Source organism: Rhynchophorus ferrugineus, unplaced genomic scaffold, assembly GCF_030347505.1.
Source record: "Rhynchophorus ferrugineus isolate W39M unplaced genomic scaffold, kcgeb_rfMv2 rfM6, whole genome shotgun sequence".
NCBI classification, from domain to species: Eukaryota; Metazoa; Arthropoda; class Insecta; order Coleoptera; family Curculionidae; genus Rhynchophorus; species Rhynchophorus ferrugineus.
Window position 1 is genome coordinate 5,816,346 of NW_027472585.1, and position 14,905 is coordinate 5,831,250.

A 14,905-nucleotide genomic window follows, 5' to 3' on the forward strand; every position below is an offset into this window, starting at 1 on the left:
GGAAATTCAAATCTCCTAAGAGGAATAGAAGAAATTTGTTCTTGTAATGGTTATAATCCATAACCAAAAGTAGCCCACGTAAGTTTAGCACGTCACTAAACAGTCTGGGTAAGGATAGATGTCTTCTGGGACAGTCTCTAAGTGGATTAGCCACTCGTCTGGCTTAATGCCAAAGACCGTTCTTTTGAAACCACGTAGGTCCAGGCCACAGTGGAGAAAAATTAAACAATAACAGATTAAAGACTTTTAAAGCAAGTTATTTAAGCTAGTTTTAAAACGGTTAATTAACTTTTGTACGTATTTTTGTGGATTCTGTGAATCGACAGTTGAACCCGATAGGTTGCAGTGATAAGGTTCTAGGAATTTTTTTGAAATATTTTTTTGACTTCGGCTTGTGTATATTTATGAGATTTTCATGACAACTGTAGACAGTAATTGTCAATTCTACGGTAACATCATAGAGTAATAAGTAAATTACCATTACAGGCACCTGTAAATAAGATATTTTAACAGGAAAGCATTTCATTGGTCGAGTACTTCACACACATCGCGTGACCAACCTTGACTTCACATTCTACTGATCAATTAAATTTGAAATTAAACCCAAATGTAATTTTTAAAAATAATTTATTCAAATACAATTCTAAATGAATATAAATATTATAAAATATCATAAAGCTAAAATATAAGTAAATAATGAGTATAAATATAAAATAATGAAATATAAATATATAAATAAAAAATAATTAAAGGTAAATACAAGAAAGGCTGCAATCTAATTGAGTACATAAGATATCTGGTAAATACTATCAAAATTGTCTATAGCGCTTTTTCCCTATTTCATATTTCTTTTGTGCTATCAATTTAAATAATATGTATTAAATTTTCTATCTTTTTGTTTCCTCAGCCTTTGTTCCTTCCAGCAGCACAGCTAAAAGTCTGTGTCTGTTTATATTTTACCTTCTTGTTCAACGCAAAAATGTATTGAGACAAGTTATAATTATTTTTTCAATGTTATTGTGAAAAGTGTGGAACGGATCATTAGAACCGTTAAATTGCATGGTATAACTCAGAATGGAGAGAACATACCAAAAAGTAATACTTTAAAGAACAGCGACAAAATATTAAAATGTATGATATATATTAAAAGTACTACTATGCTCGTATTATGGTAAACTTCAAGTAAATAAACCCCTTCAAAATAATTATGTTTTTAATTGATGGCACTTTATAAGCAACTTCTTAAAAGGTAACAAAAACTTTTCATGTAGTATAATCACATTTACCTTCAATGTAATTTTGCCAACACCCAATTTGGACACATTTTAGTTTTCAAGAGTGGGCAATATTTTCATGATTTCTTCTGTTGTAATTTTATGAATAACAATATATATATATATATATATATATATATATATATATATATATATATATATATATATATATATGTATATATATAACACACACACACACACACAATATATATATATATATATATATATATATATATATATATATATATATATATATATATATATATATATATATATATATATATATATATATATATATATATATTCTATGTATGCTTTTTGATTTGAATTTATATATTTGTACCCAAAAATTTCAAGCCTAGAAATTCTTCCTCGACTTAAGCTTTAACCGTACAAAATTTCAGATCCTCCTCAAAAAGGCAACATTCTCGCTAAGCCGATTAATATGTAGAAGATTAATAATATTTTTTTGACAGGTTCATACCTTGATACGACTTGGGGCGGACATAAACATAAAAGACATCAACAAGAGGAACGTCTTGCATCTAGTCGTAATGAATGGTGGACGATTAGAACAATTTGCTGCTGAAGTATGTAAGGTAAAACTCCACACCTAATTAGTCGCTTCATATATTTATGAAATACATTGCTGATTCGCGGACAGAAATAGGCGACAAAGGAATACGATATTTTAGTTGCGCGCTGCAACACGCAGCATGTAATTTCGATCACGAAGTAACAGATATAATTAACTTAACGACTCGTCGATAAAACGTAATAATTATCAAGAAATAATTGATTAGGCGTTACGCAAAGATGGAATTTCGCACGACCCTGTTGTTTCTGATATAGGATAAAGGTTATGTAACGCTTAATTTGACTCGATATATGGTGTCGTATTGTCGCCGACTAATCGAAATAAGTTATATAACTGAAAAAAATTAATTAACGTTAATATTAATTATACCTTGCACTTATGTTTCTAGAAGGTTTCCAGATTTAAACTAGTTCTCGTTTATTACATTTCAAAAGCTTTTACGACTTTTATTTCATACTTTGGATACAATACTTTTCCAAATCCTTTAAATAATTTTAAGGCCTGTTAAATTCGATTTGTTCAAAATGTTTTCATGGAAACAGTTTAATGAGTTTATGGTATCCAACGAAACCAACACGGACGATACTTTGAATAGCTTTTCAGCAATTGCTGTTACTCTGTGCACTTGGTCGATTTTCGAGTGGTAATTTCGAAATCCAAACTGGAAATATGGTATTTCTATAATTAAAAGCAGTTTTTCAAGTAACTTTGATATCGCAGGTAGCAGAGAAATAGGCCTGTAAAATCGATCTTGTCCTGCGGGTTTGTCAGGTAGTGCCAATAAGTACCAAGTAATTTAAAGTATAATAATATTAGTAATAACAATTATAGTAAAAATGAGAGTAAAATAAGACTAAAATAAAAGTAAATTTTGTTCATTTTATTGGCAGTATATTAATAATTAACGCATAATACAAAAAATGTCACCCAAAACAATATATACTTTGATATATAAGTAGTTTTATAAAATTTGTAAATATTTATACAAAGTAACCTTAACTCCTAATAATTATTGTTTGTTTCTCCTTAATCACAAATTTTATCTATAAATAAAAATTTGTTTGTACTTTACCTTAATATACTTTACCTTAATTTATTATATGTAGTCCGTTAATTATGTTTCTAGAAGGTTTCCAGATTTAAACTAGTTCTCGTTTATTATATTTCAAAAGATTTACGACTTTTATTTCATACTTTGGTACAATACTTTTCCAAATCATTTAAATAATTTTGAGGCCTGTTGAATTCGATTTGTCCAAAATGTTTTCATGGAAACAGTTTAATGAGTTTATGGTATCCAACGAAACCAACACGGACGATACTTTGAATAGCTTTTCAGCAATTGCTGTTACTCTGTGCACTTGGTCGATTTTCGAGTGGTAATTTCGAAATCCAAACTGGAAATATGGTATTTCAATAATTAACAGCAGTTTTTCAAGTAACTTTGATATCGCAGGTAGCAGAGAAATAGGCCTGTAAAATCGATCTTGTCCTGCGGGTTTGTCAGGTAGTGCCAATATGAGTACCAAGTAATTTAAAGTATAATAATATTAGTAATAACAATTATAGTAAAAATGAGAGTAAAATAAGACTAAAATAAAAGTAAATTTTGTTCATTTTATTGGCAGTATATTATACAAAAAATGTCACCCAAAACAATATATACTTTGATATATAAGTAGTTTTATAAAATTTGTAAATATTTATACAAAGTAACCTTAACTCCTAATAATTATTGTTTGTTTCTCCTTAATCACAAATTTTATCTATAAATAAAAATTCGTTTGTACTTTACCTTAATATACTTTACCTTAATTTATTATATGTTTCTAGAAGGTTTCCAGATTTAAACTAGTTCTCGTTTATTATATTTCAAAAGCTTTTACGACTTTTATTTCATGCTTTGGATACAATACTTTTCCAAATCATTTAAATAATTTTAAGGCCTGTTGAATTCGATTTGTTCAAAATGTTTTCATGGAAACAGTTTAATGAGTTTATGGTATCCAACGAAAACAACACAGACGAATATGATTTTAAAAAGAATTTCAAATAAAGGTTTTTACTCAAATAACCCACAAAGAGTATCTCTTTTTGTTCATTCATGTAATATAATATTAATCTTTTAGTCCATGTTTCTTACCTAAAATACACATTGAAAGACAATAAATATACCAGGCTTATTTGATAAAACAATAATACCTAAAATAAATAGCTTATTGCTTTCAACTTTGTCTTGTTGTTTTTCATCAGGGAACTAATATTCCACCTACCAAAAGCTTTGAAAAAATGTTAAAACATTTTGGGCATGATAAAAACTTTATTATTATTATTAAAATGATTCTACGATAAAATGGTGAACATATAATAATTTTATGCCGGAAATTGTCCTCATTTATAGTCGGCAGTGAATGCATTCCAAATAAAATGAACAAAGTCAAGAATAGTTTTTAAATTTTCATCGATTAAATTCCAGGCGAAATCAGAAGATAGTCTCCTACAGCTCCTGAACGAAAAGGACATGACCGGCTGTTCACCTCTACACTACGCCAGTAGGGAAGGGCACATCCGAAGTTTAGAAAACCTAATAAAACTGGGAGCTTGTATAAACTTGAAAAACAATAATAACGAGAGTCCCTTACATTTTGCTGCTCGGTAAGCACATTTGTTATATTGAGATAATATGAACGGGTTATTGAACGTGTGTTATTAGGTATGGACGCTACAATACCGTTAAGCAGCTCCTGGATTCGGAAAAGGGGAACTTTATCATCAACGAGAGTGATGGAGAAGGAATGACTCCGCTGCATATCGCGTCCCAACAGGTAAGACTCAAGCTAAATTATTACATACTAAACTTCATAATGAATATTGACATGATATTGATCACATTTACCGGTTGCTTAATAAGTATTGTTGTTTATGAGGAAAATCATAACCTTTCATTAATAGTGATCATGGTAAATTATTTGTTATATTTATTCCAATTGTTTCCATTGTAGATCTTGTTGATTACTACTTTTACTTTTCCTGCAGTTCTAGACAGAGTTATATATTTTGCCATGATAACTGTGTCGTCAGCAACTGTTCTAAGTACTGTTTCTTTTATTGTTGGGATATCAGCAGTATATGGCGGATACAGGGGTGTTCCCAAGACACCACCCTGTGGAACTCCAGCCGAAATAGGTTTGAGTGTTAAGAATATTCCTTCATGCGAGATTCTAAATTTTCTTCAGCTTTAGCGGTCGACAGTAATTCGGCCGTAGCAATTTGCTCATTTTGTATATTAATACCAAATGCCAAATCCGGTCAAGAGCTTGTGAGATGTTCAGGAATATTACAGGGCAATATTTCTTTAATTTGAATATCTTTTCAGCAATTGCTGTTACTCTGTGCACTTGGTCGATTTTCGAGTGGTAATTTCGAAATCCAAACTGGAAATATGGTATTTCTATAATTAACAGCACAATTCAATCTTGTTTAGATGAAGTTGGAGGTCTGTTGTGGCTGATAGAATAAAGTAAGAAGGAAAATATTGTTTGATTTTAAAACGAATTTGCAAATTGCTACTAAATTCGAGGTCGTGATGACGTGAATTTACTGTTGTTTTGAATAGACTATATATTTTATTTACGCCTATACATGTTTATCTGTACTATCTATATAATAATATCATCTAAAGCGACAGATAAATAATGATAATAACAATATCCTGCTGTAATTTTAGGGTCATACCAGAGTCGTACAGTTGCTTTTAAATAGAGGGGCCCTACTTCACCGAGACCACAACGGTAGGAATCCATTGCATTTAGCCGCAATGAACGGTTATACGCAAACAATCGAACTGTTGCTATCCGTACATTCCCATTTATTAGATCAAACGGATAAAGACGGGGTAAATTACTGAACTAACCGAGCTGCAGACACTTATTTTTATTGCCTTATGCATGTACTCTCGTAGAACACGGCTCTCCATTTGGCTACGATGGAAAATAAACCGAACGCTATCGTTCTGCTGCTTTCTATGAAGTGTAAACTGTTGTACAACCAAATGGAAATGAGTGCCATCGATTATGCGATCTATTATAAGTATCTGGAGGCAACGCTGGCAATGGTAACCCACGAAGATAGGTAAGTATCGAGAAACAATTAAAAATATGTTTGATATGGAATTATTTCAATTTCAGAGCCGAGGAGGTGATGGTGATGAAATCTTGCAAATATCCCTGTGTTTCATTAGCTCTGATAGCCTCCATGCCAAGAGTATTTGAAGCTGTGCAGGATAAATCTATTATAAAAGCTAATTGCAAAAAAGATTCAAAATTGTTCTCGGTAAGGAATTGTCGTTACTATTACGCTCTTCTAATTTCAAATAATTTCAGACCTTTTTAGTAGATTTTATAGGAAATAGATAGTAGATAGTAGATATTTTAAATTAATCATACAAAAAAAATCTAATCTAATTAAAATAATTAAACAAAAATATTATGAAATATAATTTATTTCAACATTATAGTAAATCTAAAAGCTACAGTTAATTATACAGCCATAATAATTTAGAGGTAAGAGTTAAAATCTCTTACCACTATTGATTTCAAGAATGTTTCATACATCTGACAGCCAGTCACCATCTGGTTGTCAGATGTACGCTAAATTATTCAAAATATTAGTTAAATGTATGAAATGTATGAGTATGAAGTTTGAATATTTTCAATACAAGATCAGAAATGTATTTGATATATAACATTAATTAAAATAATAAATGTTTGTTTATTTAAACATATTAAACTATATGCAGACTATCTCAAGAACTAACACTCACTAAAATTTTCTAGTTTGTATTTAATTAAATCTAATTTCCATTAACTTTCAATAATCAAGTATTAAAAATTAAAGTGTTAATTACTTACTAACATAAAATATCATAAGGAAGATTATTTTCATAAGCTTTATTCATATATGGAATAATAAATGAAGCAATGCATGTTTGTATATTTAAACAGAGAATATATGAATAAAACAATTTTGTTGATTGATATTTGATTTTAACACATGTATTGAAGCAATAACGAATACAATTAGGTAATTTGTTTTTTATAATTTGGAAATGTGTATTAAAGTATGTACGATGAGTCAATGTATTTACGATGAGTTTACTTAGCTATTGATTTTCCAAAACTTAGGTCTATAAAGTAAATAATCGAACTCATTCAAGGTTCAAAAAATAAGATCTCATATAGTCACATATCTTATTGCATTAGTCATTAAACACCATAATATTTGACAATACTTTAAAATGATTACGAATGTGCTGTTAATAATTCATATTTTTTTCTATTTGTTCTATGTGTTCCGTCTATGCAAATTATGCAGTTAGTTTCATTTTAAATCCTACATATTTTCGTTACTTCATTTATGTATTCATTAATTTCTTACCTAAAATATATATAACAAGAAAAATAAATACACTAGGCTGATTAACAGAATAATTTCTTTACCTAATTTTTTAAATAAATTTGAATTGCTCTTTGCTTATTTATTTGACTATTCGGTCTCGTCCTTGCACATAGCTCATTTTTAGTTTCTCTTCTATGGCTTTCATTTATGTATTCCACGTGTCCCAATTAAAATGCTATGAAACCATTTTATAACTATTAATATTCTACGCACTATTCATTTTAACCCTTGATGCACAAATTAACGTATTTATTACCTGCAATATTCCAATAAATTCATGAACTAATGCTAAATGCTATGCTAATGCTATTGCAGGTTGCTTGATTTGTGCCTCCATTTTCATCGAAAAGGGAGTTAAAATTTTTGATGTGCAGAATAACATATAGATTATTTTTTATACAAATATATATTCTACAACTGCATATTTCTTTTCCAGATAAAATACAATTTCAATTGCCTGCAGTGCAGAAGGCATGCGGAAGACGTCGAAGAAAAAGCTGGTGGTAAACCAACACCATTACCCGCTTTAAATGTATGTCAAGCATTATTTTTAATAATCTATAAAATTATAATTACCCATTTTCAGGCAATGGTGACCCACGGCCGTGTAGAATTATTAGCTCATCCATTAAGCCAAAAATACCTGCAAATGAAATGGAACTCGTACGGAAAATACGTCCACCTGGCCAATCTGCTCTTTTACTGCACCTTCCTAGGTTCAATTACTTGTTTCTCTTCTCAGCTCATGGAACATGAGGTTGCTTTGAACTTCAGCTACATAAATTATGCGAATGCTACCAAATACGCGGTAATAATTAACAGAAACCCTGATTGGCTTCATCCTAATCAACATTCCATATTTTTCTAGCAATTCGCCGAAAGAAAATCAGAAATTCTCAATGTTCAGATAAGCTCTTCGATGTACATTTGTGCTATGGCTATTCTGGTGTATATCGTAGTCAATGCAGTAAGAGAATTTGCCCAAGTCATACAGCAAAAGTTTATGTATTTCTTTAACCCGATCAATTTAGTAACATGGCTGCTGTATGGAGCAACAATAGTAATGGTATGTAGCATAAAATCTCCATGGTAAATATATAAATGCATGAACAGAATTGTTTTGCTTGGTCTTAGCATGAAGGCGCTGAGAGTACCATTTCCTTGATAGAAATACGGCATTGTTTAAATTACCATTACAGACACATGTAGAAAATATTTTATTAGGAAGGCATTTCACATTCAGGCATTTTGTGGATTTTATAAATATTTTCGTCGATAACAACCTCTTTTGGGCGTCCACCACATCTAAACTTAACATACCAATCCTTGATGATTCATTTTCCTGAGACAGTATCCGGAAACTCGGCATCAAGCCAAGTTTTTGCTTCAACTGCATTTTTTTCCCTTCAAAAAGCAATATTTTATCAACAAGCAAAATTCCCTTTTATCCATTTCATTCACAATAACAAAAGTTCCTTCATTCAAAATGCTATAATTCACAAACTAATGATCCGAGAGCTGTTAAATTTATTCATGCATCTTTTCAGGGTTAGGGCTAACTAAAAAACATATGGATTTAATTCTAGTAGCGCCATCTATGAATCAGCCGATCCGAGGACTTTTTAATTGACCTGTTACTTTTTAAATTAAAACGCAAATGCTCAAAATGAATTAATTTAATAAAAAAGTAAAATAAAAAATTATATTAATTACTATTAACATTCCTTATATACCATAAAACTTACTACCACTTTTTTTCAGCTTAATATCAGTTTAAAAAAGGATCAAAAGTTTTCTTAAAATCTGAAATTTCAATATTATTTTATGAATTTTATACCATATACTATATTTATTATTATGATGCAAATAATTATGTTTCTGTTTTAGGTATTACCCATATTTGGTGGATCAATTTATGAAATCCAATTCTCTTTCGCTTCGCTGGTTGTATTTCTCAGTTGGTTTAATTTGTTACTGCTGCTGCAAAGATTTGACCAAGTAGGAATATATGTAGTGATGTTTCTGGAAATCTTACAAACACTCATAAAAGTCCTGATGGTGTTCTCAATTTTAATCATCGCGTTTGGATTAGCATTTTATATCTTACTTTCAAGGGTAAAACAGTAAAAAGTTGCTTGTTAATTTCTATAAGACATATTTTTAGGGGGACCATCTATCATTCAAATCAATACCCATGTCGTTAATACGAACCTTCTCAATGATGCTTGGCGAAATTGATTTTCTAGGAACTTACGTTAAACCTTACTATTTGAGCAACAAAGAAGATAACACCTTTCTGCCATTCCCTATTCCAGCGTTTCTGATTTTGTCACTGTTTATGGTTTTGATGCCGATCTTATTGATGAATCTCCTGATCGGTCTGGCTGTTGGTGATATAGAAAGCGTTAGAAGAAACGCTCAACTAAAGAGACTCGCCATGCAAGTACGTGTTTTTGTTTCCGCTTGTCCGCTGCTATACTGGTTCTTTCTTAGGTTGTCCTGCACACGGAACTAGAAAGAAAACTACCGAAAAGCTGGATGGAGAAAGTAGATAAATTAGAGCTCATTGAATACCCCAATGAGACAAAGCACAAGAAAGGTTTCGTTGACTTCATCTTTAAAAAATGGTTTGGGAGTCCTTTCTCAGATGAAAGTAAGTAGGACCGACGTAGATACGATCGATTTCGAGTTTGTGACATTCCCTCAGCATGACAGTAGATTTAGACTAGTGTTCCTTGTAGGTATGGTCGAAAAGTTTTGCATGCGAAACTGGAATCACTTTGGTAGGCTTTTTTTATATTTATTTCATTTATTCGCTGTTATTGATAATACGTTTTTGTTTTAATTTTTTATTCTGAAAGTTTCTGAACTGGTTTTATATGTCGCATTATAGTTTACTTTTAAATATAATGATAATGATCATAATTTCATAATTTTATTACTTTTATAAGCCCGGGGAAGGTTTATATGGTGAGAAAATATGTGTCATGTTTGAGTCACATTGATTGTTAGTCACAGTTTGAGTGTCACAAAGGGTTGGCAACTTTATTGGTTATCAAATATTTATGAACTCGTAAATATATTTTGTGACTTATAAGAGTTAAATAAATCAATCAGAATATATAATGTGCTTAATATTGAAAATGATTTCTCGTTTCATATTTTACCACTATTCATACTTTATACGTAATAACGTGAAAATCCAGTGAAAAATAATGACATGTATCAAAAATGATGCCTATGTGTTAACGATAATTTCTAATCGTATTCTAATTTCGATTAAGTAAACATTTACTAAAAATGAAGTTGAAATCATAAAATAATATACAAAGTGTTAACTCAAGACAAATAATTTCAGAATTGTTTTGCGTGGTGTCAGCAGGAAGGCGCTGAGAACGTCATTTCGTTGAATTTCATTGGTTAGTTGAAATTACCATTACAGGTACCTGTAAAGAAGATATTTTAATAGCAAAGAGTTTCAATGGTCGGGGATTTCATATTCATCACGTGACGACGGACGCCGCATTCTACTGACCAATTAAATTTGAAATAAAACCCAAATGTAATTTTTCTATATAATTTATTCAAATAAAATTCTATATAAATATAAATATTATAAAATATCATTAAGCTAAATTATAAGTATATAATGAAAATATATAATGAACATAAATAAAAAATAATGAAATATAAATATGTAAATAAAAAAAAATTAAATGTGAATATAAGAAAGGCTGCAATCTAATTGGATACATAAGATATCTCCTGGCAAATATAATTAAAATTGTCTATAGCGCTTTTTCCCTTTCTAATATATCTTTAGTGCTATCAATTTAAATAATATGTATTAAATTTTCTATCTTTTTCTTCCCTCACTCTGAAAGCACAGCAACACAGCTGAAAGTCTGTATCTGTTTATATTTTACTTATATGTTCAACACAAAAATGTATTGAGACAAGTTATAATTACTTTTACAATGTTATTGTGAAAATTGTGGAACGGATCATGTCAGAATAGAGAAAACATACCAAAAAGTAATACTTTAAAGAACAACAACAAAAATTAAAATGAATGATATATATCAAAAGTATTAATAGTGTGCTCTTATTATGGTAAAATCGAGTAGTTAAAGAGACTAAGGATCTTAAGGATTTATTAACAATATAATAAAACAAGCACGATAACCTCTTGTCTATAAAATCAAGTTCATCTTGTTGATCTACAAATTGTATTATTTTAGTCTGTATTTATGTATTTTTTAACATCTTTGTTGAAAAGTTTATCTCGATTAAGGAGCCTTAGCCAAAATATTAATTATATTAAGTTTTTAATTGATAGCACTTTACAAGCAACGTTTTAAAGGGCAACTAAAACTTTTCATGTAGTCTTATCACATTTACCTTCAATGTAATTTTGCCACCACTCAATATGGACACATTTTGGTTTTAAAGGGTGGGTAATATTTTCATGATTTCTTCTGTTGTATTCCTGTAAATAACAATGTACATGAATACAAACGCTCTATATAAATAATTGTATATGTACCAGGTAAAGGTAATGCTAAATCACACACAAATTCTTAATCTAGACAACTTGGGTTGTTTCTTCCTAGGAAAACGACGTCTTTTTTATTAAATTTATTAAAGGGCTTTTTTATTTTCACTCATCTACTTGACACAACACTTTTGAGAAAGAAGATACGTTATAATTAAATAACAGTGATTATAATTTAGGCACAAAAATACTGATCGTACTCAATGTCAGACACGCAAAAGTGGCGTCCTAAACAAACCATAGAAAGAAACAATCGGGTTATAGAAATTAGCCAATCAAATGCTTTTGTAAGGAAATTCAAATGAACCAATAAAAAAAGTGGTTTCAGAGCAAGAATTGGTTGGACCACGTAAAATATTTCCTCGGTTTCGCCTATTTAAATCAAACCTCTATATATACTCTATGGTTGAAATATGTGCTGACTCTTTACGGTAACGCGTACTTCCTTAATGTATTATTGTTACATTTGTTATTATGTTCATTTATTTTATTATTAATAATTCCAAGTAGAAGAATACCTGACCAACATTTTAATTTTGTTGTATGCTCTAAAAGTTAAAAAATAAATAAATGATAATAAAATCGCTTTAAAATCTAGTTCAGAAGCTGTTTAGAAACATTCCACAGAATAAATACAACGCATGATATTCTAGGTGATATAGTTATGGAGAATTCGGAGGATTACGTAATCACAGAACTGGAGAAGACAAAGCGGAAATTGAGAGATATCTCGCATATCTTGGAGACGCAAAATCAATTTCTCCGATTGATCGTACAGGTACTTATCAAGCCATTACCCTACGAATACCCCCGCGGTACCCTGGCAACACCTTACGTTAATAATCAACATATTGATGGTAAATATTTCAGAAAATGGAGATTAAAACGGAAGCTGACGATGTTGACGAGGGAGTACCGCTCAAGAACGTTACCAGTGAGCACTCGAGCAAGTGGACCTCGCCTAAAATACGCAAAAAGATCAAATCCGTTCTTAATTTTACAAATCGAGCAAATAGTACTTAAAATTAAAAAAAATTGATGTTTGTTTAGTTGTCTATCTAATAATACTGGAACCTATAGTCTTTTATTATGTCTGAGACAGCTTATTTTGTGTTCTGTTTGTGTTTGAATCATAGTTGTTTAATTAATAATGTTCAAAGTCCTTAGATATAATTTACTAAATGTAGTTATTAGATTGAAAAATACAATACAGAGTGTTTATTCATTTAGTAGCAGACACGATTGTTTTTTTACAACTACATCTAAAGACCAAGGAGAGCTAAAGATATTCAAAAACAATCGCAGGATATCTTGATAAAAGGTTCATATCTAACTCCGCATGTTTATGATTGGTAGTTTTTGTTACTTGTTGAAATGCAGTTGTTAAATGACATCCATCTTAACTAGATTCAGAGGTAAATAACTGGTGATTTTTAGATGATGCATTGAATCATTATGAAGATTACGTTTCAACAGAGCTGAAGAAAATCAAACAGAAACTAGCTGCTACTTCTAAAGCTGCTAATATTCAAACCCAGTTCATAAGATTGATTTTGCAGGTATGTGCAAAGCAAAGAACTTTATTAATGACGATTATTATTATTCTTAGTAATATTGTAAACTTGTTTTTCCACCAGTACGTCTCTGTATACTATCTGACGCCATATATCAAAACAATTGAAACAATTTAATTTTAAATCTATAATTACAAATTTAAAAAATCGTTTTCTTTATAACATTTCAAATATTTTTATGTGTTTCGGTCCTTTTATTCCAACCTAGTGATTTGTAAATTCTTATCAAAATATTTTGAGAATATTGAAAATGATTAACATTTATGGTAAACATGTAGGTATGTGTATATGTATTATATTATATATTTCAAAAACTCTGTATGGATAAAATCATGTTATGAATTTTAACACTTGGTTAGATTTTTATAAAATCTTTGTTTTAGAAAATGGATATAAGAACTGAAGCTGACGATGTTGATGAGGGTGTATCTCTGAAACGTTTCAACACTGAGAATTATAAGTGGGTGTCTCCAAGAATCAGGAAGAATATAAAATCCGTATTTTGTTCTAAACGTGCTAATAGTACTTAATGAATTAAAAATGGCTGTTAAATCAAAAATATATATGTATGTGTCATAATGTTATGCACAATTAAAATATAACATTTTGATTTCTTTGTTTGGTATATATATTCTTGCAAGATAAAAATTGTCAATTAAATTTGAATGATTTAATACTATTTCTCTAATAGTTTGATGATATATCGAAAAAGGTAACAATAAGTAATTATCATTTCGCTCACCTGTCGATATTTATTTTAATTTAGAAGACCATTGCAAATATAATATACCAACACAATTGAAATAAATGAAATTACATGTTGTAAACTTAGATGGTAAAAATTAGAAATAAATTATAAAGTGTTATTAAATTGCTAAAACAATATATTCATTTTATGTAATATATTATTATTAAAAACCCATGTTCCTAACTGTCCTCTTATAAAGAATCTGCTAAAAGCTGAAAACGTCTTCATGATATGGAAGGAGATAGATAGTGGTAATTTTATTCAACATAATTCCCTTCAAGGGTGATACACTGATTATAGCGACCCTCCAACTTTTCGATACAATTTTTGTAGTACGATTTATCCTTTGTTTCAAAATAGGCCCCAGATTCGTCGATCACCTCTTCATTCAACGAAAATTTCTTCCCAGCTGAGAACCGGAAATAGTCGCTAGGGGCCAGATCTAGAGAATACGATGGATGAATGAAAGGAAGCAATTCGAAGCCCAATTCATGGATTTTTGACACGGTACATTGTCTTGGTGAAACAGCACTTTCTTTTTCTTCAAATGTGGCCATTTTTTGGCATTTTCGTCCTTCAGATGGTCCAATAACGCTATGTAATACTCACTGTTGATGATATTTCCTTTTTCAATGAAAATTATGCCATGGGCATCCCAAAATACAGGCGCCATAATCTTGCCAGCCGACTGTTGCGTTT

General features: G+C 30.1%; 2 protein-coding genes across 5 annotated transcripts in view; both read left to right on the forward strand.

Annotated features, from left to right (window-relative positions):
* TrpA1 (Transient receptor potential cation channel A1) overlaps positions 1-13,121 on the forward strand; it is a 48,878-nt gene extending 35,757 nt beyond the window's left edge. The window contains exons 10-24 of one of the 4 annotated variants that reach the window (XM_076408707.1): positions 1,751-1,873; positions 4,349-4,527; positions 4,586-4,697; positions 5,600-5,767; positions 5,834-6,003; positions 6,060-6,204; positions 7,766-7,861; positions 7,916-8,137; positions 8,198-8,395; positions 9,217-9,444; positions 9,494-9,772; positions 9,823-9,982; positions 10,071-10,112; positions 12,538-12,662; positions 12,755-13,121. In XM_076408707.1, the coding sequence (XP_076264822.1) occupies positions 1,751-1,873; positions 4,349-4,527; positions 4,586-4,697; positions 5,600-5,767; positions 5,834-6,003; positions 6,060-6,204; positions 7,766-7,861; positions 7,916-8,137; positions 8,198-8,395; positions 9,217-9,444; positions 9,494-9,772; positions 9,823-9,982; positions 10,071-10,112; positions 12,538-12,662; positions 12,755-12,907 (2,400 nt within the window). In that variant the 3' untranslated portion in view covers positions 12,908-13,121. The remainder of the gene's footprint in view (positions 1-1,750; positions 1,874-4,348; positions 4,528-4,585; positions 4,698-5,599; positions 5,768-5,833; positions 6,004-6,059; positions 6,205-7,765; positions 7,862-7,915; positions 8,138-8,197; positions 8,396-9,216; positions 9,445-9,493; positions 9,773-9,822; positions 9,983-10,070; positions 10,113-12,537; positions 12,663-12,754) is intronic. The other 3 variants (XM_076408708.1, XM_076408709.1, XM_076408710.1) reach the window with 3 other exon arrangements.
* A 20-nt stretch (positions 13,122-13,141) lies between these two features.
* On the forward strand, positions 13,142-14,129 carry LOC143199001 (transient receptor potential cation channel subfamily A member 1). Its single transcript, XM_076408711.1, has 3 exons — positions 13,142-13,299; positions 13,361-13,443; positions 13,842-14,129. The coding sequence occupies exons 1-3, from the start codon at positions 13,272-13,274 to the stop codon at positions 13,986-13,988; spliced, it is 258 nt and encodes an 85-aa protein (XP_076264826.1). The 5' UTR covers positions 13,142-13,271; the 3' UTR covers positions 13,989-14,129.
* Positions 14,130-14,905: the final 776 nt, after the last annotated feature.